The sequence below is a fragment of the Fukomys damarensis genome, unplaced genomic scaffold (assembly GCF_012274545.1).
Source record: "Fukomys damarensis isolate Sample0158 unplaced genomic scaffold, DMR_v1.0_HiC HiC_scaffold_13, whole genome shotgun sequence".
In the NCBI taxonomy this organism is placed as follows: Eukaryota; Metazoa; Chordata; class Mammalia; order Rodentia; family Bathyergidae; genus Fukomys; species Fukomys damarensis.
The window spans coordinates 23,137,383-23,160,780 of record NW_022900925.1 but is presented as its reverse complement, the minus strand read 5'-3'; the positions used below and the strand labels follow the sequence as shown (position 1 = coordinate 23,160,780).

At 42.1% G+C, this 23,398-nt stretch overlaps 1 protein-coding gene across 1 annotated transcript; it reads right to left on the bottom strand.

Moving 5' to 3' along the window:
* Nucleotides 1-283: 283 nt before the first annotated feature.
* LOC104864084 (protein Wfdc21-like) lies at nt 284-4,741 on the bottom strand. Its single transcript, XM_010626844.3, has 3 exons — nt 4,627-4,741; nt 1,927-2,027; nt 284-354 (listed from the first exon to the last, which is right to left on the bottom strand). The coding sequence occupies exons 1-2, from the start codon at nt 4,721-4,723 to the stop codon at nt 1,933-1,935; spliced, it is 192 nt and encodes a 63-aa protein (XP_010625146.1). The 5' UTR covers nt 4,724-4,741; the 3' UTR covers nt 284-354; nt 1,927-1,932.
* Nucleotides 4,742-23,398: the final 18,657 nt, after the last annotated feature.

Genomic DNA, 23,398 nt, shown 5'->3' with positions numbered 1-23,398 from the left:
AAAAAAAAAAAAAAAAGATAGAGCCGGGGTGAGCTTAGTGTAAAGGGCTTGGGTTCAATCCCCAGTACCCAAGGAGGAGGGTAGAATAACTTAGATAATGCTTACAGAGAATCTGACATAGTTCTCATTGGACAGAAAGTGCCCAGCAAGTGTCGTGTGTCCTCTTTGCCTTTCTCACCATCACCTCTAATGAAATAAAGTGTGGCTACTTTTACAATCATGATTTATTAAAAGAAACACCTCCTCTTCCCTTTCCTTCATGTTTGCTGTAGTCTCCATCCATGTCTCCCTCTTCCATCTGTCTTTCTGGGCAAGAACTTCTGAAGACTGTAGTCATATATTTGCCAGTAGAAGCTTCAGAAAGAGATAAACAGCTATTAGAGAACATAACACATAAGTCTTTATCTGATAAATGGACATATACATTATACATGAGACCTGCTGAATTTTGAGCCTGACTGAACAGAATGTAATTGAAAGGCAATAGTTTTCAATTCTGAAGCTCCAAAATATCTGCAGGTATCACACAAGACCTTAGGCATGCAAAAGATCATATGTGGACAAATAATATGTTCTGAATGTATGATGGCTTATTTTAAAAACTATATCCTGATTTTGTTGTGTTTAATGCAACTTAACTTGTAGTCAAAATTGTATCATGGTATCCCTTTCTTGAGATTTTTTTCCAATTAACGGTTACTAAAAGTAAAGAACCTCTCATCTGAGGCTCCCAAAATGTTTTTACAGGAAGGAGGTCCTCATAGATCAATATGAAAATGTCCAACTAAGGCTGAAAATGAGCATACTCTTTGGTCATCAAATACACTTCTTAGAATTTATCCCAAGGAAATCAATAAAGGGGCATTGTCCAATTTATTATTTATTGCAGCCATGCTAAACATATAAAAATAACAAATGGCTTAAATATGTATTAATGGAGGCTGCTGAGCATATATGGTCAATTGTAAGGCTCGCACAGATGATAGGATAATGTTACAGCAAAGTGCTACAGCTCAGCGTTGTAGCCAAGTGTTAATGCTCTGCATTGCAACCAAGTGTTACAGCTATTTGAAGGTCTCCAGAGATGAAGAAACTGAGGGCATCCGTCGGAGAGATGGTGGGATCCAAACTTGATGACCCCTGCAGGCTCAGAGGAGTTTGTGCTCCGAAGTCTGAGCCCTGAACAGGAATGGAAGCAACCTTGTATAGAGAACTATGGGGTAAGGGAGTGGGCCCACCTACTGGGTGAGCATGCTTACTGAGACATTCTTGAAACCTTAGGTAGAAACATTATCCCACTCACATAGTTACATTGCTTGAACAGAACATCTTATGGCAAAAACATGGGGAGGATCTTGTCAACAGACAAAGACCCGCCTTGTTGTGCATTATTTTTTTGTCAGTAGGGGGTATCAGTATTGATATTAAGATGTCCACTGGCTATTTTTAAGTAAGATAATTGAGAAATCCAAATAGGAACAAGATTCCAGTTTTTAAAAAGCATGTTATATATTTGTGTGTATTTAAAATATGCACCACAGAACTAAGTAGGCATCAATTTGGGATGGAGGATTACAGATAATTTTAACCAAACACAGCCTGATATTGTCAGAAAATTATTTTAAAGGTTTGCAGGGCCAGGAATTTAGCTCAGTGGTTCTGCCGCCTGCCTCACAAGCACAAGGCCCTAAGTTCGATCCCCAGTACTAAAAAATTAAAAATAAATAAATAAATAAATAATAAAGGTTTGGAAACCACCATCCCATGCTGGATATGTCTTTTCCTCGGGGTGAAAAGGGAAAGGCTACAGGGAGACAGGTGGGCTTCTGTCCCACTCCATTTCTGGGAAGTCCCACGGGAGCCAAGTGTACAACCTGCCTGGGGTGGACAAGGTTTGGGAAAGGAGGCAAGGCCTGATGTTCTTACCTGTCCTTAACTTGCTGCACAGGTATGGCTACACCCACTGCTGACACACTGCTCCCCTGGCCCACAGTCCCAGTCACCTCTGCAGAGCTCAGCGCAGGTGCCTACATAAGAACAGAACAGCAGAAAACATCTGTGCTTAAGGTTCAAGAAGATGGCAGCTTTTGATTAAGGAGTAAATTCTGCCTTTTTTCTTCTAGTTAAGCACTTAATATAATTCCCAAATGACGACTACTCTCAGCATGATAGTCATTAACATCTTGTGTATTTCCATTAGAAACAGTGTATTCACTGAATGTCAATAAACTTAAACCTAGTTTAGATATGAGGATAGAGGGCTTGTGTTTGTGGGCAGTGCAAAGAGGCCCCTCTAAATGTCTTTACTTCCTCACACTACAGGAAATGGAACAGAGAAGAGGAGACTTGCATTTACTGAACACCATCAAGGATGGCTTGCAGTCACCCTGTATAGTGAGTCTTAATTAGTCCCATGTTATAGGTTTTGCAGCTGGGGCTGGCCTGCTAGTAGGTGCAGAAGTGGGATCCATCCTAGACCTGCTTGGTGCCTAGGCTTGTGCTGCTGCTCTCTCACGTGGTGACACTGTCCCACATGAAGAGTGCACCTCCAGATTCCAAAGAGCTGTTTTTGAGCTGAGTGGAGGCTCCTCAAATTCGCAGAGACTTATTATTGCTCTTGAGGACCAATGAAGCAGGTCTAAAAATCTGATTAAGTCCTCCCAGGGGCTTCTAGCAAAATACTATGCAGTCCTCTGGATGTATGTATGCTGTGCTTTGTTGGGCTACTCATTATTAGGAATTTCTCAGTCTAATTCTATCTCTGGATTTCTCCGGACCTTTATTTTCTCATCTGTGCAATGGGGCCTAGAATACTGAAGAAGAAACGAGGATCATTCTCCAGCACAAGACTAATCCACAAAGGGGGCTGTCTCATGCTATCTTGAGCAGGCTGGTGCCTTGTTCAGGCTTAGAAACAAGAAGTGTCATGGGTGATTAGCAGTGTCCGAGAGGGATAAGAACGGGACTGGTGGAATGTCTACAATGCACTTTATAGACCTCAGAGAAAACCAGTGTGATTCCACTATGTTTCTGGTAATTGTTGTTGATTTGTGATGAGAAGGTTGAAGACCTGTCGTTTCCACTCACAGCACCTTGGTCACTTATTAAGTATTCCTCTATTGATTTGTTACTATGCATAAAGCATAGAAGAAGTTATTCAGGAAACACAAGATGTAAAACGTGCAGCTTCAAGTCTAACAATGGAGATGACTTATAAAGTACTAAAGGAAAGGTAGATTTGAAGACTCAAAGAGCTCAAAAGAGATAGTAGTTTCAATTAGATTAATCAGAAAAGGTGAATCTTGAAGTACAGAACCTTAAAGGCAGAACTGGGGGAGGGATGGGCAAGTGGAGTGTTGTGAGGAAAGAGAAGAATTACTAGCAAAAGTTCACAAGGAGGAAACGCAACAGGGCTGGGACAGGGGAAGGCCAGTGAGATGCCAAGGGCACATGATTTAAGGAGATACTTGTACGACCCTGAGAAGGAGCAACTTCTTAAGCCTTGCACTCAGGACCCCTCATCTGCCTCACTCCTTACTCTGAAATAAGAGGAATCCGGGAGGAAAGGCAAAAGGAGGGAAAATATGAAGCACCTGGAAGTTAAACAGGAAAAGCATGAGAGGGACAAAGCCCCAGAGAGCAGACAGGTCTCCAGGACCTGTGAACTTGGGACTTTATTTAAAAGGCCAAGAGAAGGATGTGGTTCTGGTGTGAGAACAAAAATGGTATGGGATTCAACAAGCAAGAAAACTGCACAATACACAGAGCGGCAGGGAGAGCTGTTAGGAAGCTATTGCCATGGTCCAAGCATGGGTAATCAGGGTCGGAAACAGTGGGAGGTGGAATGGAATATATGCAAGAAACATTTTTAGATCCAGCAATATTTAGGAGAAAAATAACATGCTGTGAACGATAATATAGGCAAGGAAAAAAGTTGGAGAATAGAGGGAGTGGAAAATAGCATCAAAGGCTGCAGAGGTTAAAGACTTTGCAATTGAGGAACGTCAGGACATTTGTCCACGGGACCCGGGAGAGACGCCTCAGGAGACTCATGCAGCAGAAATTGAGGCTGTGGCCAATCTTCAATTGGATTAAGGAGTGAGTTAAGGGGAAGTAAGGACAGAGAATTAAGAACAATCCTTCAAGGGCTGGGGATTTAGCTCAGTGGTCCTGCTGCCTGCCTGGCAAGCGCAAGGTCCTGAGTTTGATCCCCAGTACCAAAATAAATAAACAAATAAACAAATAAATATCCTCTGAGAAAAAAATAGTAAAAGGAGAAGAGATTAAGAAAATTTATGTTTAACATGGCCAAGAAAGTATCTTCTCTAGGCAATCCAAGGAAGAAGTGGGTCGAGAAAGAGATACTGGGGAATGGAGAACGGCTGATGAGAGGGCGGAAGAGGCGTGGAGAGTTCAGATAAAGGGGTGACCCAGAGAAAGGAAAGGAGAAAGTAGAGGCCGAAGAGAGATTCTGCTCCTGGGAATGCGGTGGTGCCCATCAAGGAGAGCCTGAAGGAAAACTTCTTTCCTTTTCTCCTTTCTTGCCCTCCTCCTCCTGTATGAAATGGTTCCTGATGTCCTATTTTTCTGGCTCTCTCATTCCAAGAAGATTGGAACTAGACTCACCCAACAGTCGCAATGGTCTCACTGCGGCCTGTAGCTCCTGCACTCCTAGGCTGAGGGTGATGAGGGTCACGAGAAGAAGGAGGCTTCCCAACTTCATGCTGCTGTTGGAAGTCTTCGGTAACCACGCAGCACGGCGGAGAGACCTGCAGTTTATACCTTCCACCCAGGAAGGTATAAACTGAGCTGGAATGCAGGGCCGGAGGCGGGTCTACAGTGTGCGGAAGACCCAGCCCTGCCCAGAAACTGACATTGCTGGAGACCCACACCACATCTCCATATTAATTAAGCAAAGCTCTGTGCCAAGGGAACGCCCTCCTCAGACGATAAGTAAGACTTCTAAATCAGAAAATCTGGGGTGGGGTGGGAGATGAGCACTATCTGCATTTGCATCTGTTCATTCATTTTCAACACAAGTATTATATTGTTTGCTGTGGCCAGGCAGGAAGAATATGTTCTAGGCATGAAGGATATACTCACGGAGAAACTACAATGGAGGAGCTGGGTGCTAGGTAGCCAAGGGTACAGTCTGCTCTTTCTCTTTACCCTCCCTGCTCTGGGACTCTCACCTCTGTAATTGAGGGCATGGTGAGGCATTTGGGAGGGCTAGCAGGGTGTTCCTCCATCATCTGCGGGTGACACATAGTAGTCCTCCTCATTCCCCTCTGGTGTAGTCTGTCTCTCTGCTGCAGGACGCCAGCATGGGTGTGGTTCTCTTTGCCTGCATGATGTATGTATTATCTTCCATTTCACTTTTCCCAACTTCATTTCTGTGAACCGAAATGCCTGACATCCATGTTAAACATGTGTCTCATCCTGCAGCACTGGGGTGGACCTGGGGGTGGGGCTGTAGGAACCGGGTAGCCTAGCAGCAAGATTTCATTTCCTCCTTTTTGTAGGCACTTCGAAGCTAGGTGCATGATTTTCTAAAACATTCTCCCTGTTGGTCAGATGGTAGAGGACATGCCCTCTTTCTTCCCCAATGGGGTGGATAGCAGGGGAGAGATTTGTAACTTTTGGCTGTGAATGTTATGTTCCAAAAGATACTTGATATCAGTTAAGGAGGATGCCTACGCTGGTTAGTGGCAGCAGGACTAGTCTGCAACCTTTTTACAGGCCTCTGAGGGAGATGGCTGACTTCATTTTAGAAAGGGGTCCCAGTTCTTAATTCTGGGGCTACAGGAAGAGATCCTCCATATTTTGCTTCATTTGTCACTGTTCCTGAAATGCCACCATTAGAGGTCTTTTGGGCAAACAACTGACTGACCTCGTAAATTGCTAGGACTCTAAGGGGGTTAAGGGTACAGTTATAAGACATGCATAGAGCAGTTTTACAAAGTGCTATAACTCAGTTCTGCCTACCCCAGATTGGCTGGTATCTAACTTCTGCAACAGAGCAATAGCCTGAGAAAAACCTTTAGAGACCCTAACCATCAAGAATGTTAGTGATATTTTTGATATGTAATTCCAGATTTAAAAATACTACAGCCTGATATAAAGATTTTTTTTTGAAATCAGACAAAAGTCAAAGATATGTCAAAATTTAACTCACTTCTCTTTAGATGTGCTCATTTCTGATTTTATTTTGGGTTCCCTAAGCATGTACTTATTTGGCCCTATAGATTAGAGTGGGGCCTTCAGAGCCTTGGCAATGGGTCCAAGCCTATTTCCCTGCCTACTCTCTTGCTGCCCACCACCCAAGCACTCTGGGCTGTTCTGGTTGCTGCACCTCGGCTAGTAAGTACATTGTGCTTTACCCACAACTCAGGTTGTTCCTTGAACTTGGCATTCTTTTTACCTTCCCTTCTCTACTCTTCCAAACTTCTCCTATCTATCAAGGCTCAGCCTAAATGCCACCTCTTGTTATGGTTTAAATGTGCTGTGTCCTCCAAAGACATATGTATGGAAGGCTTGATCTCCAATGCAGCAATATTCAGAGGTGGGGCCCAAGAGATTGTTTGATCATGAGGACACTAACGTTATCAATGGGTTAACTCACTGGTAATGAGTTCATAGGTGAATGAACTATTAGGAGGTAGGGTGTAGTTAGAGGAAGTAGGCCACTGGGGCCATGACTTTGGAGGGTATATCTTGCCCCCCTCTCCCTCTCCTCCTCCCCTTCTCCCCTCCCTCTTTCTTTTTCCTGGCTACCATGAGGTGAGCAACTCTCCTCTACCACACTCTTCTGCTATGATGTTTCTGCGTGGCCACAGGCCTAAAACAATGCAGACAATAGATTGTGGTCTGAGCAGGTATTTTTGTCACCGCAGTGAAAAGGTGACCAACACACCTTTTAAACTTGTCAACTTCAACCCTTGAGGAAGTGACTTTCTTTTAGTACTCATCCTGTTATAGCGATTATCACACTATGTTATTCTTTTTTTATTCATTGAGTTTATTGGTACATTTTAGGTATACGATATGGTGACATCCATCACTGGGAATTTGTACCTTTACATGATATATCTTGGTTCTTATTTTTCCCCATTCCCCTCCCTTCAACCCCTCCACCCCTCCCTATTTATGAAGACTTAGTTTCCACTTTTTCCTTTCCCTTCTTTCCTTTCCCCTAATCATATTATTCTTAAGTATTGTTAGTAGTACTAGACTTTTTTCTCCTGTGAATTCCTTGAGTATGCTTAGGATGAGGCTGTATTTATCTTTGGTGTTTAGTGCTCAGTGATGGGTATTTATTATCTTCAGTAGTTATTAAATGAATATACGAGGAGAGAGGAGTGAGAGATGTAAGTGGGGATTCTGACTAAATGGCAGCAGCAGAGAGGACAGCAGGATAGGAGAGATAGAGGGATTTTTTTGGAACAAGAGGTTGAAGATGGGACTGCATAGCATGCATACTGGGGTCTTTAACATGTTCACAGTGGGTCTGTACATGCATGATTGTGCCATGCCTTTTGATGGTGGTTTAAGCCAGCAGGAACTGCTGTTAAGTTGTCAGAACAGGAGGCCCAAATAGATTCAAATTCCACTTGAATCCCACCATATGAATGTTAGTGAATAAAAAGCTTCATTCATTTTTCAAAAAAATGCTCATTGATGTCCCATAACCTGTTCTAAACACAGGAAGTGTGGTGAGATCAAGTCAGGCATTACTTTCTCTTAAGGAGCTTCTACTCTAGAGGAGGGAGATAAAGTAAACACATAAGTATTCTCCAGAAACCATGTTGGTACGAGAGACAAAGACAATGTTATGTTCATACACAGAAGATTCAAGTGGAAACCAAGTGTTATCTTGTTCCCCCAGGATTGCTAAACGTAATCCCACTTGCATTTACATAAATTACTGGGCTTTCCACCTGCCCAAGAAAGAATCAACAACCCTCAGAGGTTTTGCCAGTTGGTGGTACATGATTATCCTTACGGTTTTAACTTGCGGTGCACCTTGTGCTGATAATGAAATAGCCGTTTAAGTGCTGCTGGTCCGTAGTGCCTCCAGAAACTTGCTTTCTTGTGTAAACTAAGAAGATCAAACAAGACCCATGCCTGAAGAGAAGTCCACCCCGGATGTGAGGTAAGGGAATAAAATTCACAAATGCTATTTACTGAGCAACCACATCATTCTAGCTCCTTACAGACACTTGTATGATTAGTACCCCTAACAAGGCACTAGGTGGTTTGTCAGAGCTCCAGCAGCCAAAAGGAAGAATTTAGTACAATGACACAAGAGGTCATCTCTGCTTCTCTTTCACATCTTCTTCATCTTTCACCCTTTGCTAACCACCTGCCCCATTCTCCGACAGTAGGGTAGGAAAAAAACAATGAGCAGAATGTTGAGAGAGAAAGAATTTTATTGGCCTAGTTTGAGCCAGGCATCTCTCCAACCTACACCCCTAAACAAAGCTGGGGAGAGTCCTTTGTGTGTTTTGGAGGAGGGGGGCATCTGAAAAGCCATTGTACTTAGGAAATTACACATGGTTTCCAAAAAAGGCATCATTATCGTGTTCTTACAGATGCAAAACTAAGCCACAGAGAGGTCTAACAGCATGACAAAATAACAGTAAATGGTAGAACCAAGGTCAAATTCCCTGTTACATAGCACACATTATTGTCAAAGTAGGTCTAAATTCTTAGAATTTTGATTCCTTTCTCAGCACAGATAAATGAGCTTTTGAGAGCACAAAATTCTTCTCCATCTAGTATGGTTTTAATGATCAGGACATCATTAATAGAGGATCTCTTTGAGCTAAAAATTAGATTCTGGGGCTCATTCAAATCAGAGGTAAGGTCTTCTGCCAAAAACTGTAATTTTTTTTAATGAAAGTGGAGATACAGCATGTGGCCCTTATATCTGGCTGTATTAAGGTCATGAAGTTGGAAAATAAGACTGATGCAAATAGGGTTTAGTGGACAGGAGCAAGAATAAGGAGAGTGACAGATCTGATTTATATCTGGCACCAACACTTGCCAGCTCTATGACCTTAGGAAAATACATTTTCTTTTCTGAGCCTCATTTCATCATAACCCCTACCTTATTTTTGATCAAACTAAAGGAAAAATTACAGACATTCATACTCTTAGCAAAATGTCCTCAGAACTGGAAGCTAGCACTATTATGAGATTCTGTCAGCAGGGATGTGTGTCTTTCAGTTCCTCAGAGTAAGGCACTGCAGACAGCACATGTACAAGTATACTGGATGGTTAAGGAAATGCTACAAAATAAATAAAAATGAACCTGGACCTGTAGATATTTTATTTTGCTGGATGTTAAATTGAACCATAAAGAAATTCTAGGGCTTAAGTTAGTATTGCCATCAGCTCAATAACCTTATGTAGGTTTATGACTCCCAGATGGAGGTCAAGAAGCTTAGTGAGTGACCAATTACAGCCTAACGGGTCATTAGCTAGGGAAGGGTCAGTAAAGACACAGCACTCTTACATAATTTCTGTGCAAGGTGATAACACAGCAATTTGTATAAAAGGCGCTGTCCCAACCCAGAAGGCTCCTGCTCCCAATGAAAACCTCTGTGGGGAGAAGGGGTTGTTACTGGCAATGGCCAGTATGTACTCAACTGTCCCACATACCAGATCCCCTGCCCACGATGCCCTAAAAGTAGAGCATGAGACCGAGGCTGAGATTGGTGTCAGGGACTGTAGGATAAGATCTGGACATCATGAGAACGACAAGCATGTGGCCTCATACCTAAACCCTTTCGTTCTTGACCAGATCTAGGTAGCAGGTAAGAATGTGAGCTCAGGAGCCAGATCACCTAGACTCAGATCCTAACTCCAACTTAGTAGATATCCGTGTGAATGAGCAAGTTATTTAACACCAATATCGTGTTGCTGAATGAAGCTCCCTTTGAAGACAATGCAGGTGGGCATAAATAGGATGAGATCTTACGATCTATTCCATGGAACTGGGCTGGCATGGGCAACTCGGGTCATGGCACAGATATTTGGAACCCTAAGGCCAGATAAAGGGCTGACCTTTCTGGACTACATAGACACTTCCTAAACGATGAGTAATGACATATTTTCACACAAGCTTTGAAGCCAATGAAAACATCTTCTACCTCCTAATCAAGATAACTAAAGATTGGAGGCCACTTTGACAAAGAGAAGTGGGTGGGGTAAAGGGAGCGGCCATCATTGGACACTTCCATGTACCACAATTATGACACGTACACATGCGTATATTTCCCATCCCCCCCTTTGTCAAGAAAATATTCTCTGGGATTGTCTCCATTTCACACACGAGATGTTAACTTGCCCAGGCTTACACAGTTTCTTAATTACGTAAATCTTTCTGATTCCAAATCCCAAACGGTCTTTCACACAACACTTAAGCTCTTTCCTTAGAGACTCCCAACCACTAGATTTTAGATCCAAATATTAATATTACAAGGCTCAGAGTTTGGAATGGTGCTTTGCTCCTCCCTTCAATCTCCACAGAACTATCAAGAATTCCTCCTTTGGTCAAACTACCTGAAAGGCTAACAAGTAGATTCCCCTGGGTAAAGAAAGCCTCACACCGCGTTCAGATGGTAGATGGGAAACCTACATCTGATGACTTTTTTACTTCTTGCCAACTCGTACAAAAGTCTCAAGCCTTCTTTTATTACAGGTTGTCAGAAACGTTGATCCAGCTTCTATGGTTAAGTTTTCCTCTTTTTTTGGCACCGGGGATTGAACTCAGGTCCTTGCATTTGCAAGGCAGGCCACCAAACCGCTGAGCTAAATCCTCGGCCCAAGTTTTCCTTTTGCAAAGCTGTTTGGAAGAACATACACATTTTACAAGGATGACTCTGGGGAATGCTTTCCCACTAAGTAAACAACCAGTCTCTGTGGACTTGGCCACAGTTAGGGAGGTGAGCCTCTCTGGAAGTGGCTGAGGCCAACTGGCTCTTTAGCAAACTAATTTCTCCTTCCCACCAACGTGGTGTATCACATTTTGCAGCTTTCCTTGCAGTTAGCCATGGTCAAGGGGCTGAGCTCCAGCTAATGGAATGCAGGCAGATACGATGTACCCTACTTCCTGGGCCCTAACTTCCCTTCTCCTCTTGCACAATCCTCCATACTCTTCTTCCTATTGCTAGCTGAAGCACAAAGGAAAATTATCTTGGACGCCACACGTTGAAGCTGCTGAAGACCAGAAGACAGAAAGAGACTGATCCTCAAATTATCACTTGGAGAGGTGCCTGCTGTTCAAGATATGAGTTTTGGATTTCATACCAGGTAGGAATACAATTCCACTGAGGCAAGTCAGCTAATTAATATGATGTGAATTCTAATTAGTTGCATTTCTTCTGACAAATCAGTTTTATCTCTTTTTTTAAAATCTAACATCATCACCCCTGTGTCTCCCCCTCTGCTGCACTCCTAAAGATGGTAATTTTAGGATCCTATCTTGAAGTCACTATTAATTTTTCCTCAATAATTATGTCAGTGCAGCTGTTAAGGAATAGTATATTCTTGTTACATTTAAGTAGTGCCAAGCCATACTGTAATTCAAAGGTAGTTTCATTCCTGCCTGTATTAATTGGTTTTCCATCACTATGACAGAGTATCTGAGATAAACCTCTTACAAGGAGGAAAGGTGTATCCTGGCTCATTATTTCACAGGTCTCAGCCCATAGTCTGTCAGTTCTGAAGCTTTTGGTCCTGTGATAAGTTAGGAAACCATGGCTGGAGTACATGGCAGAGGAAACTGCCTTGTAGCAGCTGATAGATGGGGTGCGGCTGGGATCCCAATATCTCTTCAAGGTCCCCTAACTTCCTCTAAGTCCTACTTTCTAAATCTACAACCTCGCAAGGGGTGTCAAAGGCTGGCAACCAAGCCTTTGATTCATGGAAAACATTTATTCAAACTATAAAACTACTTACAGGATGGTGAAGCCCAAGGACCTTGGGGTTCTATCATGGATACATTTTTGTTGGTTTTGGAGATGGAATATTTATGATTCCCGGGGTTTTAACGTGTGAGTGAGTAAATGAATCTCAATGATCAGTAAAAGGTAGGGTTGACAGATGTTTTGCAGTTAGATTAGCCCGGTAAGTACAGATTTATAGGCCATCAGTGACTCCATCACAAAGATCCAAAAGTGCCAGTCAAGAAGCAGCTGCTCTCCCAGGAAGTATCACATAGGTTTAGACTTCAGGGATGTTACAAGGCTCTGTTAGGTGACACTGTGGTATTCTCACAACCCAACTAACAGGTCTGCATTACGTATCTCATGATTTCAGGAGGACTTAAGATCCACAGGGACTGTTTAATCATCTTGGCACAAAGAGGGATGATTTGATTGACTCAAGCCTTTCATATTCTTGCTCCCCCAACATCCTATAGCAGTGACGGTGAAACTTTTAGAGACCTAGTGCCCAAACTCCAACCCCAAGCCACTTATTTGTCACAAAGTGCCAACACTGCCATTAAACCTGAATACTGAAGTTTTAGTTTAGAAAGAAACAACTGTTAGTTGATGCTTGGCTGACGGGGCAACTTGGCTCAGGTGCTGACAGAGACCAGTCTTTGTGCCATAGGCTCACCACCACTGTTCTACAGTGATCCCTGACTGGGCTTTAGAAAGCACTGTAGTACTGATTGCTAAGGTCTCACTACAATGAATGCTTCCTGCTGTAGGTGACTGGTGAGTGTAGCTTCTTTTAAAGTGGTAGATTGGAATCAAATCCCAAGTGAAACACACACCTTGGATTTTTCTATTTAGAAGTAACATAGTGGAGAAAAAAAGAGGGAGTTTTGGAGCCTCTATGACCTTGACAATCCCTCCAGGTTTCTTCATAAAAAATTAGACTTTCATAATACTGAACTCATGAGTCTTTTGTAAGAATAAGGAAATAAGGTAGTGAAAATATCTAGTACCTAGTAATATGTCAAGTAAAATACTTTCCTTCTCTGCAAGTGTTCTTCATCTTCAGTTAGGTCTTAAACTCCCGGTGGTAAAAGGTTGACCTTTACAACCTCTATGGAGCACTGAATATTCTCAATAGAACCAAGACTTCGTTTTTGCCACTTTGGGCATCATCTTCCAGACTAGAGGTCCAATAGGGTCCCTGGCTACTCTACTAGCCAAGGAGGGGGTTGGAGCCAAGATAATAGGCAGGAGGGTGGCGTACTTTGAGAAGAGGAGGTGGTGGTAATGGGGCAAGGAAGTGGGGAAGCAAGTCTAGACATAGAGACTGCTGTCTGTGGGGTGTCAGCTGTAGAACGGATGGCTGCTGGTTTGAAAAGTGGAATCCAGGTGTAGTTGTAAGACAGCTGGCATTGTCCAGGAGCAAGGGAGACATCTATGATACACCAGAAAGCTAACACTGAAGGGTGAAGTGCTTGATTAGCTAAGAAAGGGTATGATCTGGGATATAAGCAGAGGAGTTGGACTTAAACAGGAGCAGAGATTGGTTTGGTTTTTTTCCCATTATTACAGAGGGTAAAGAAAGTAAACAGTCTAGTGAGACTGGTGGAGGCTTGGGTGAGAGGGAGAGGAAAGGGAGATTTGAAGAAAGAGCAGTGCGACATGATTAGCTTTGAGGGTGGAAAAGTGAATTTCCTAGGGAAATGTAGTGAGATTGATAGGAAGTATTGAGAGCCTAGCATGCCCTGTGGTGCCAGGAGAAGGGCGACATATACTAGGAAGAGCCACATCTACCCCAGGAAGCCCATTCTGATCAGCCAACCTCAGATGCATGAGTGAATGTAGCCAAAATGAGCAGATCTGCCCAGGTGAGCCTACCCTAAATCAGTGATCCCTTAGCTGACTACAGATTCATCAGGATGATTATTAACTCTCCGAGTTTTGGGATAGTTTTTTTACACAGTGCTGTAGTGACTGTAAACATCGAGTATAAGTAGTAAGGATGAGGAACATTAAATTTGCCTTGAAACTGCCTTGAGTGCCTTGAGTCCCTATGTAAGGAACCGCAACCTAATTTAGCACGTACACAAACCGAAAGCTTAACTGCAAAGTATAATTGTAGCAAATATCTGGGCGCCAGCCAATCACAGGCTGCAAACTAGATAAAGCAAACATACAGCTGCAACCAATCAAGAGGCTTCTTTGCTTCGCATCCCAGTTCTGTCTATAAATACTCCCTGCTTATTTGTGCAGAGAAGCTCTCAACTTCTGGTTCTGAGGGCTGCTGGATTTGTGAGTTATCCCTTGCTCATTTAAATGGAGTTAAATTTTATTATCTTTTTATTAGTGTTTCACATGCCTGTAATCGCAGCACTCTGGGAGGATGAGACAGGAAGGTCACAAGTTGGAGCCCAACTGGGCAACTTAGTGACTTAGCCAGGACTTGTTTCAAAATAAAATATTATAAAAGGGTTGGGATGGGCAAAGGGCTTGGATCTGATCCTCAGTAGAAAACAAAACAAAACGAAACAAAATAAAACACCCATCCCCAAACCCAAAGTTTTCCCTTTTTTACAGGAAAAGAGAAAATAGATGGGGCAATGAATAGTGAAAAATGGGTAAGGTCCAAGGGTTGGGGTCAAATTCTTGCTAGAATTGTAATATTAATGCAAATGAGATGTAATAATAACTCAGGCTGGAAAATGCCACAGAAATAATTTTACTTAAAAAATTTTGGAAGAAGTTACCCCTAACTCCCCAGTTGCCAGAAATGAACCCTTAAATTCAAGTTATTTTAGATCCTTAGTGAGAATCCAGGAAAAGAAGCTTCATCACAGGCACTGGAATAAAGAAGACCTTTGGAAAAGCTCACGGAAGGAGTCTAACGTTCATTGGCTACCCAAAGGGATAAGGAAACCCTCCTAAAGCATAGGTTATCATTATATCTTCCAGAAAATTCTGCTTTTTCTATCAACCCAGTTTCTCCATGAAAGGGGGGGCCGATGGAGCCTCTTTGCCTGCAAAGGCCATCAGGTACTTATCCTTCCCGAAAGCAACTATCTGCTATACAGATCTCAAATAGGGATTTAGCAGGGGTGGCCATACCCAGGGCTACAGCATTTGTCCTGGGACAAGACCCATCTCTTGTGCACATTTCGTCATAATGTCCAACAGATCCTTCAGGCGACCTTGGATGAGTTTCAGGTCTTTATCCAGCTGAAAGGCGGCAATTGTTCCAGGACTCAGTATGCTCTACAGAAATGAGCAGGACTTGGTGTTGAGAAAGAGGGCCCAATACCTCATCCTGGAAGACTTTTAGCATCTCCCCTTCTTGATGGTACCCAGTGCTATTTGTCCTTGAGAAGACACCCCTGACCACCAGCAGCAGCAGCATTCTGGGAGAAGAGGAGATAACCACCAACTCCCTTCTTTTTGTCCCTTTGGTGCTAGATAATTTAACCCCAGATCCCAAATAAAGCCAGCTTTTCACCAAGTCTATTTGTCATCAGGTGCCAATTAATAGCAAGTTTTACCCAGCCTACCAGTGCTCTCTGCCCAAAAGAGACCTCAATCCTGCACCCAAGGTTATTCACACTGAGTTCCATGAGTCAGTAGCATCAGCATCCTTTGGAAGGAATGCAAATGCTTGGGCTCCAACTGAGAAACAGAAACAGAATCTAGGTCTGGGGCTCAGCAGACTAGATTTTAACAAATCCTCCAGGTGAGTCTTATAGATGCTGATGGAGGAATTCTGCTGTACATCATCCCTCCAAACAGCCTACCCTATCAAGCTGGGGGCTTGGGAAATGCAGGCTGCACATTAAACTTGTGAATCAAGTGAAATAGACCTGGTAGAGGACAATTCTGTACTTTGTGACTGCCTTCATCTATGGGATCCCCCTACCTATTGTCCTCCAGTTCCAAAATATCTAAGGTTGGCCGAGAGCCTGAGATAATGTAAAAATGTTTGAAAGCTGTTCCTTGGATGGTGCGTGTGATCTGAATTCCTCTGACCCTGCCCACTGCCTAGTCCACTTTAGTTCAAGCACCCAATTTACAGTGGCAGCAATTGGTCCAAGCCTTCTGATTAAGAAAGTAAAGGACATGAAGGTCCTGTGGTAAAAGAGAACCATTTATGAGTAGATACTGGTGGAATAAGTAAATGAGGGTTAAAAAGATTTCTAAGTAGAGCAACCTTCTGAAATAAAGCCTTCATTCCGTTTGATGTCTCTGTCCATTAGTTACCTGTCACTTTACTCTTTTATCATTAATTTTAAAAAATAATGTGCTGGGCTGGGGATTTAGCTCAGTGGTTCCACCGCCTGCCTTGCAAGTGCAAGGACCCGAGTTCGATCCCCAATCACGTGCTAAGGTCAGGGCCACACAGTTATATATGCCAATTTCATCTAGTCTTCAGCATGACCTTCTAAGGTAGGTGTTACTTTCATTCTGCAGATGAGAAACCTGAGGTTAAGTAGCGACCTACACCACACATTGGGGAGCTGCCGTAGTCATGGGCAAGTCATAGGCCTTAAGTCATAGAACTTAAACCCAATGAAACTCAGTTTCCTCATCTGGGAGTAAAAAGGAGGCCCGAAAAATTTATCAAGAAGAATCACCATGGAAGCCCTGGTTAGGATCTGAAACAAAATAAAACAAGAAAACCTCACCGAGAGTGTCCCCTAGAGGGTGATGTACTGAGTGGGTGTGGTGTATTCCACATTAAAATGTACTAAAGAGGAATTCACAGTGAATAATGTTCATAACAAAACTCGAGTGACAAAGTTTTGTAACTTACAGGATGACTTTTTTGGTTAAAAATATATGATGATAGACAATGCTGTCAAAATGTGAATGTTTTAGTCAAACTGTTGGTATTATGATAATTATCCTTTTTGGTTTTTTGCTCATCAGTGGTTTCTATTTTTATATAATGAGATTTACTCGTGTAGAGAAAAGGGACATGATGAAAGGTCTTTCTAAGGGGTTCTTATTAATAAAATGCAGGGCACACAACCCTGTGACCTGTTAGCTCTGTGGAAGGGCGGGGGGAGAGGAAGAGGCCTGAGGGATTTATGTCCCATTTCAGATCAGCATCAGTTCTGGAAAAGTCAAGCAGGATCTAGTTCCCCCAGTGACACGTGGTTGGAGGAATTGAACAGGGCTCATGGCCTTAGCTGTTGGGTTTAAGGGAACAGACAGGGCTGCAGTTTTTCCAAACACACTGTCTTCCTGGTCCTAGTCCCACCGGCCTGGACTCCAGACACCCGACAGAGAAGTCAGACAAAAGAGTAAGTGTCAGGTGTAGGAACAAGGAAGGAGCTGAACGGTGCTCTTCCTAAGGGGTAGAGTCAGCATTTTACCACTTTAATGACTTCTACAGTTTATAAAATGCAGACTACTGGAAAAATTAAGCTCCCACTCTTTGTAGAACTGTACAGGTTATAATATGCATTTAAAACAGAGGAAAGGGCTGGGGATTTGGCTTGGTGTTTCCACCGCCTGCCTCACAAGCCCAAGGACCCGAGTTCGATCCCCAGTACAAAAAAAAAAGAAAAAAAAAACCCAAAAACAACAACAAAAAAACCTTCACGTGTTCTTAGCTCCTAAATAAGTCTCTCACTTGCTTTCAGCTACTTGCTTTTCACTGACTTTAAAAATTCTTTAGAGGTGTGTATAGGTAACACCTCTGACCCATGGGTCACAATGATAAGAGTTGATGAAGTTTGATTACGTCCTAACCTCTAATCATCTTACCCCACTCCTCAACTCATAAATATCACCAAAACTTGTCCTTAGGGAGGTGGATCTGAGAGTCCCGAGGAGGATGTGAGATTTGTTCTCCCATCTCCGCACTTGGCCACCTTACGAACAAACTCAGCGTTTCAGTGATTGGCACACCACGTGGCAGGCAAGATCGGCCTGGCTGGGTGAATACTTTCACAGGGTCCCTGACCTAGCGGGTATATTATTCGGGAGTGTCTATCCAAGGCATCCTTTCTGGTTTCTAGTTGTCCCGTGGCTCCGCCCCTCGTGAATCACTGGCAGCCAGAAAAAGGGACCAGCAGGGAATTTCGTAGTAAACGTTGGTGAATTGGACAACAAAGATTTTACTGAGACAGAAAAGGGGGGTCTTGAAATTTCAGAAGCACGAGACTTAGCTGAGTCACGGCACGGACAGGATGCAGAATGTGATGCGTGTACTCATCCGGTAGAAGGGGAAAGCCCCCTCCTCATTAATGAGGAAGTGGAAGTTGTTTACTGGAACAACTGTATTCATTTATGGGTTTTTTTTGTTTTGTTTTGTTTTGTACCGGGGATCGAACTCCAGTCCTTGTGCTTACGAGGCAGGCAGCAGAACCACTGAGCTAAATCCCTGGCTGTATTCATTTATGAATGGTCAATGGCTTCTTTCTCTGCAGCACTATTCAGTGTCAAATAGTCACAAAAAGAAGCTTATGGCATACCTAGCTAAAAATATTTACTTTTGGCCCTTTATAGAAAGAGTTCACTGACTCCCAGTGTATGTAAGAAGAAAAAGCAAACAACAACAAACCCTAACTATTCAATAGTGAAGAATTAGGAAATAAAGCATGTTGAATATAAAAGTGTGTATTTGTTTATAGTACCTTATTTAGAAATAAAGTTGTCAATACATGTTGCTGGCCTTAGAAAACTGCCCAATTCACAATGTTAATTCAAACAGGAAAATCATCAAATGTTTATAGAATGTTATTGCTTAGCATATACACTGACAGAAAAGGATATAAGAAAACATATGAACCAGGAAATTAAGGTTGGTTCAACCCACTTTCTTATGAAGGTGGCATTATGGATCAATTTTTTTCCTTGTTTTTCTGAAGTTTCTGGATTTTCTATAATGAGTGTAAGTAAATATGTATTCTTTGAAAAATTTAAAGTGATGTCTTCCTCCAGGTTTTTCATATTTGAAAATATTGGAGTAAGTGGTTCTGGAACAGATTTTTCCCTTGAGAAGGGCAAGAGAAAACTGCAGGGGTTTGGTGGGGATTCTGTTGCATTTCTAGTCAATTTTGAAAGGCTCGTCTAGGCCAAACTCCAGGACAAGCCCAAGAGGAGGATGTAAAAATTAATGTGCCTGAGGGACAGGGCAGCTGATGTGGCTACCACCTTTCTTCGTCCTACGGCTCTCATCTGTTGTGTACCGGTGCTTGATGAGGGGAGAGAAACTCAGTTTTCACTGAGAATTACCTATTATTTTGAAGTTGTGATATTCCCATAATGTTTTGTTTTTTTGTGGTGCTACAGGATGCCAAACCCTTTTTATTTTTTATTTTGAGACAAGGTCTCTTCTAAGTTGTCCAGGCTGGCCTCGAACTCTCCTCCTGCATCAGCCTCCCTAGTACTGGGATAACAGATGTGCACTACCACACCTGGCTGCCATAATGTTTAAATAGTATTCATTATATCAAGTTCTATGCAGTGTATCCACCTTCACTACATCCAATGAATGTGGCTCACTGAAAATACACTCCATATTATAATGTATTTAATCTAGATAAAATATGAATTTCAATTTAGTGTTCCTTTGATCAATGTTAATAACATTCAAAAGTATAAAAAGTCGATATCTCCCTTGTTACAGCACAAAATAAACGTGTTGAATGATTCTTGTGAAGATGAGGGAATTTGTAAGACTGAGACAGGAGCTTGGGGAGAACAATGATTAGAGCCTGCCCTTAAAGATTAGATATATGTCTTACATATGATGCACTTAATGAATTATCTGTGGGCAGCATGAAAACAAATCACCTGTAACTTTATAAGCTTTGCGGCTAAGGAGTTAAATTTTCTGTTGAGAGGCCTGTGTGACTCTCTCAAAAGCAATTTTTATTTAGTTGGATGAAAGCGGCTGACAGAGCTGGGCTGCCTGGATGTGGGAGCAGTCCTGTCTTTTCCTAGCTATGCGCCCCTGGGTAAGTTATTTAACTTCTCAGTGCTCTCATCTGTCAAATAAGAGGTAATAATACTACATACCCCAGGGCTGCAGCAAAGACTGAAAAGGTTAATTTTGTGAAGCACTTGGAAGAGTGCCTAGCAAATGTTTGCTAAAATAAGCCCTGAAAAATGTTTTCTTATTAAATAGAATGATCAAAAATTTTGTAATTTGATTCCTAGGAATTTATTCTGTAGGAAACATTTTCACAGATGTATAAGAATATTAATATAAAATTATGTTGATTGGAGCAATTGACACAATAACAAAAAATGCCAAGCAAATGAAATACCCATCCAAAATGGCTCACAAGAATTACAGTAAATCCACTTATTAGTAATCATATAATTAAAAAAGAAATGTGCTCTATTTATACCGACATGGATACACCTAATATTTGATAGTAAAAAGCGTGTTATGCACAACAGAATATATGAGAGGATAAGATATATGATGTATATCAACTTATGAAAATGAAGGCCACAGTAGGAGATTATGTTGATTTCATTATGGTTCACAAACAGACCTAGGCTCTCCTACCCATTATCTCTTCAGCCATGGATAAGTCATTTAACTACCATATGCCCTGATTTCTTCACTTGTAAGTAGGGATATTATCAAGTACTCTGCAGGGCAACTCTGAGATTTTAAAGTGCTAGTCTTGGGACGTGCCTCACAGATAGTTCAGATCTTCGTCATGCACAGAATAGCAATCGCCAGCAGATAGCGCAATAGGACTGCTGCTATTCCTGGCCGCACTTCTGAGCTAGCTCCGGGCTCTGCTGCCTCCGGAGAGGGTGGACGATCCTAGTCTTCAGTGCAAACTGGGGGACATTGTTAGGCACTGTTAAATACAATTTGGAGGAACCGATGATTTGAACTAAGCTTCTGCACTAAGCCTAACGGTCCAAACCAGTATGAAGTTTAACTACAGTAGCTGAGTAGTTAATTGTAGAAGGCTCTGTAACCAACGGATTAAACTGTAACCAGTTGGGTTGTTTCTACACTGAGCGCCTGCTTCTATAAATGCTCTCAGATCATTCTGGTTGGAGTTCTTTTAACCTGCTTTGGTTTGGGGCACTGTCTGATTTGTGATTTGCTTTTGCTTTGTTTTGTTTCTATAAACTCAAGTTTAGGGTTTTTCCTTTTGACAACACAGTGTTCTCCTGCTGTCAAAATTTACACTGTAATTCACAAGGTTTAAAGAAGAGGATAGAGAGGAATTATGGCAAGGTGAGCAAAAGAAAAAAGCATTTGGTTCCTTCCTCCGTTTCCTCACTGATATGAATATTCACAGCTTAAAAGACCCCAGAATTAAACAAAATAATGTGTCTGAAAAGACCTAGCACAGAAAGAGTGCCAAATATGTGTTTTTCATTCTTTTCCCACTCTGGAGGTGCCAGCTTACTGCAAAGACTTGTTGAATATTCCCTAAAACAGTATTTCACAAACATAACTGAAGTTGTTTTTTAAATGTATGTGATTTAAAACTATAAAATCAGAGCCGGGGATTTAGCTCAGCGGTTTGGTGGCCTGCCTTGCAAGAGCAAGGACCCGAGTTCAATCCCCGGTACCAAAAACAAAACAAAACAAAACTATAAAATCATATCAAATGGTTATGGTAAATAGTTTAAAATTAAGCTGTATCTGGCCTTTGAGCTTGATCAAAAAAATTTTTTTTGATACAGGGTCTTTCTATGTAGTTCAGGCTGGACTTGAACTCACTATACAGTCATCACCACACTGAGTCAGTTGATTGAACTTTTTGATGTCATAGAAGTATTTCGGCACCTTATCTTTGGATTTAAAAAGTGTTTATGCTCTTTGAGTCAGAAACATTTCAAAGAAGAATTCCCAAGGAAACAAAGGGTACATGAGAGGGTTTGTTCTGCAAGAATTGTTTAATATCTAAATATTAGAGAAGACTGGATGTCCATTGGTCAAGAATTAGTAAGTAAAATGTGGTGTAGCCACTGCTGGGGTGGGCGGAGTTATGGAAATACATCCACAGCCAGGGGCAGCTGCTCAGTAAATAAAGGAGGGGGGGTTTCAAATTATGTGGAGTGTGGTGCTTTGATTACTTTGCACCTATATACCAAGTCAAATGTATGGAAGGGTGTAAACATGTGCTGATGTTTATCTCCTGGTGATGAGATTGTGGACAAATTTTGCCATCTCTCTTTTCTGTATGCCTGGCTTTTCTATAATGAGTATATATTCCCAGAAAAACACGACATATATTTTCAGGTATAAGTCAAATATGAACCTGAAAATGTTGGGAAAAATATGGAGTGTCCTTTTAAAAACTAGAAATAAATATGCCGGGGATTTGGCTCAGTGGTTCTGCCATCTCCCTGGCAAGCGCAAGGGCCCGAGTTCGATCCCTGGTATAAAAAAAAAAAAAAAAAAAAAAAAAAAAAGAAGTCAAAAACTAGAAATAGAGCTACCATTTGATCCAGCTATGCCATACCTCAGTATGTAATTCCCAGAAAGAATTTAAATTGGCATATTATAGAGATACCTGCATGTCCATGCGTACTGCAACGCAATTCACAATAGTTAGACTAGGGAAACAGCCTAGGCGTTGTCAACTGCTGAATGAAGAAAGTGTGGTGCATACATAATGGAGTATTATTCAGCCATGGTGAAGAACAAAATCATGTCATTTGCAGGAAAATGGATAGAATCAGAGATTGTCATGCTAAGGGAGACAAGCCAGACTCAGAAAGGCAAATACAGGCTTTCTCTTAAATGTGGAATCTAAGAAAAGAAAAAGACAGTCAACATGAAAATAGAGGGGAGATTCCTAGAGAAGAGGAAAGGGGTGAGGGAGGGCAGGGAGAAGGGAGTGATAAAGTGGGTGGAAGTGTTAAGAACAGGCCATATGCATGTATGAATGTGCTCAGTAGAAATCCTCCAGCCTGTGTTCTAGAGGCAGTCTTACAGTCACAGTGCCGCAGCCCTGAGTAGTATGGCAGGACCAGGCCAAGAAGAATTGAGAACAGGCCTGGAGGTTGGAGACAATCGTATACCTTTATTATGCCAGTGGGCCAGTCAGGGATTTTTCTACAAATCAGTCAGCCCCGAGTTGGCAGTAAACAGGTTTTACATGGGTCAAGGGAAGAGGTGTGGGGATACAGAAGCAAGCCATTTAGCACCAGTTTATTGGCTGAGGATGTTACATTTAGTTTACACAATTTGACAGAAAAGTACCCTGGATATAGGCACTCCCTCAGAACAAAGGACAGTGAGGGAGGACACGTGTTAGGTGTGGGAGGGAGTAGGAGTTGGGGTGGCTCTTTGTCAGTTAGATCAGCCAGCCACAGGAAAACCCTTTTTATTTCTTGGCTCAGAAGTAATTTTCCAGCTCAGTATGACTAATAATGAACTAATAAAAAACCCAAACCTAGAGATGTAAGTACAAAAAGAGATCGGAGGTGTAGTTCTCATGAGTAAGAGAGGCAAGAACCAA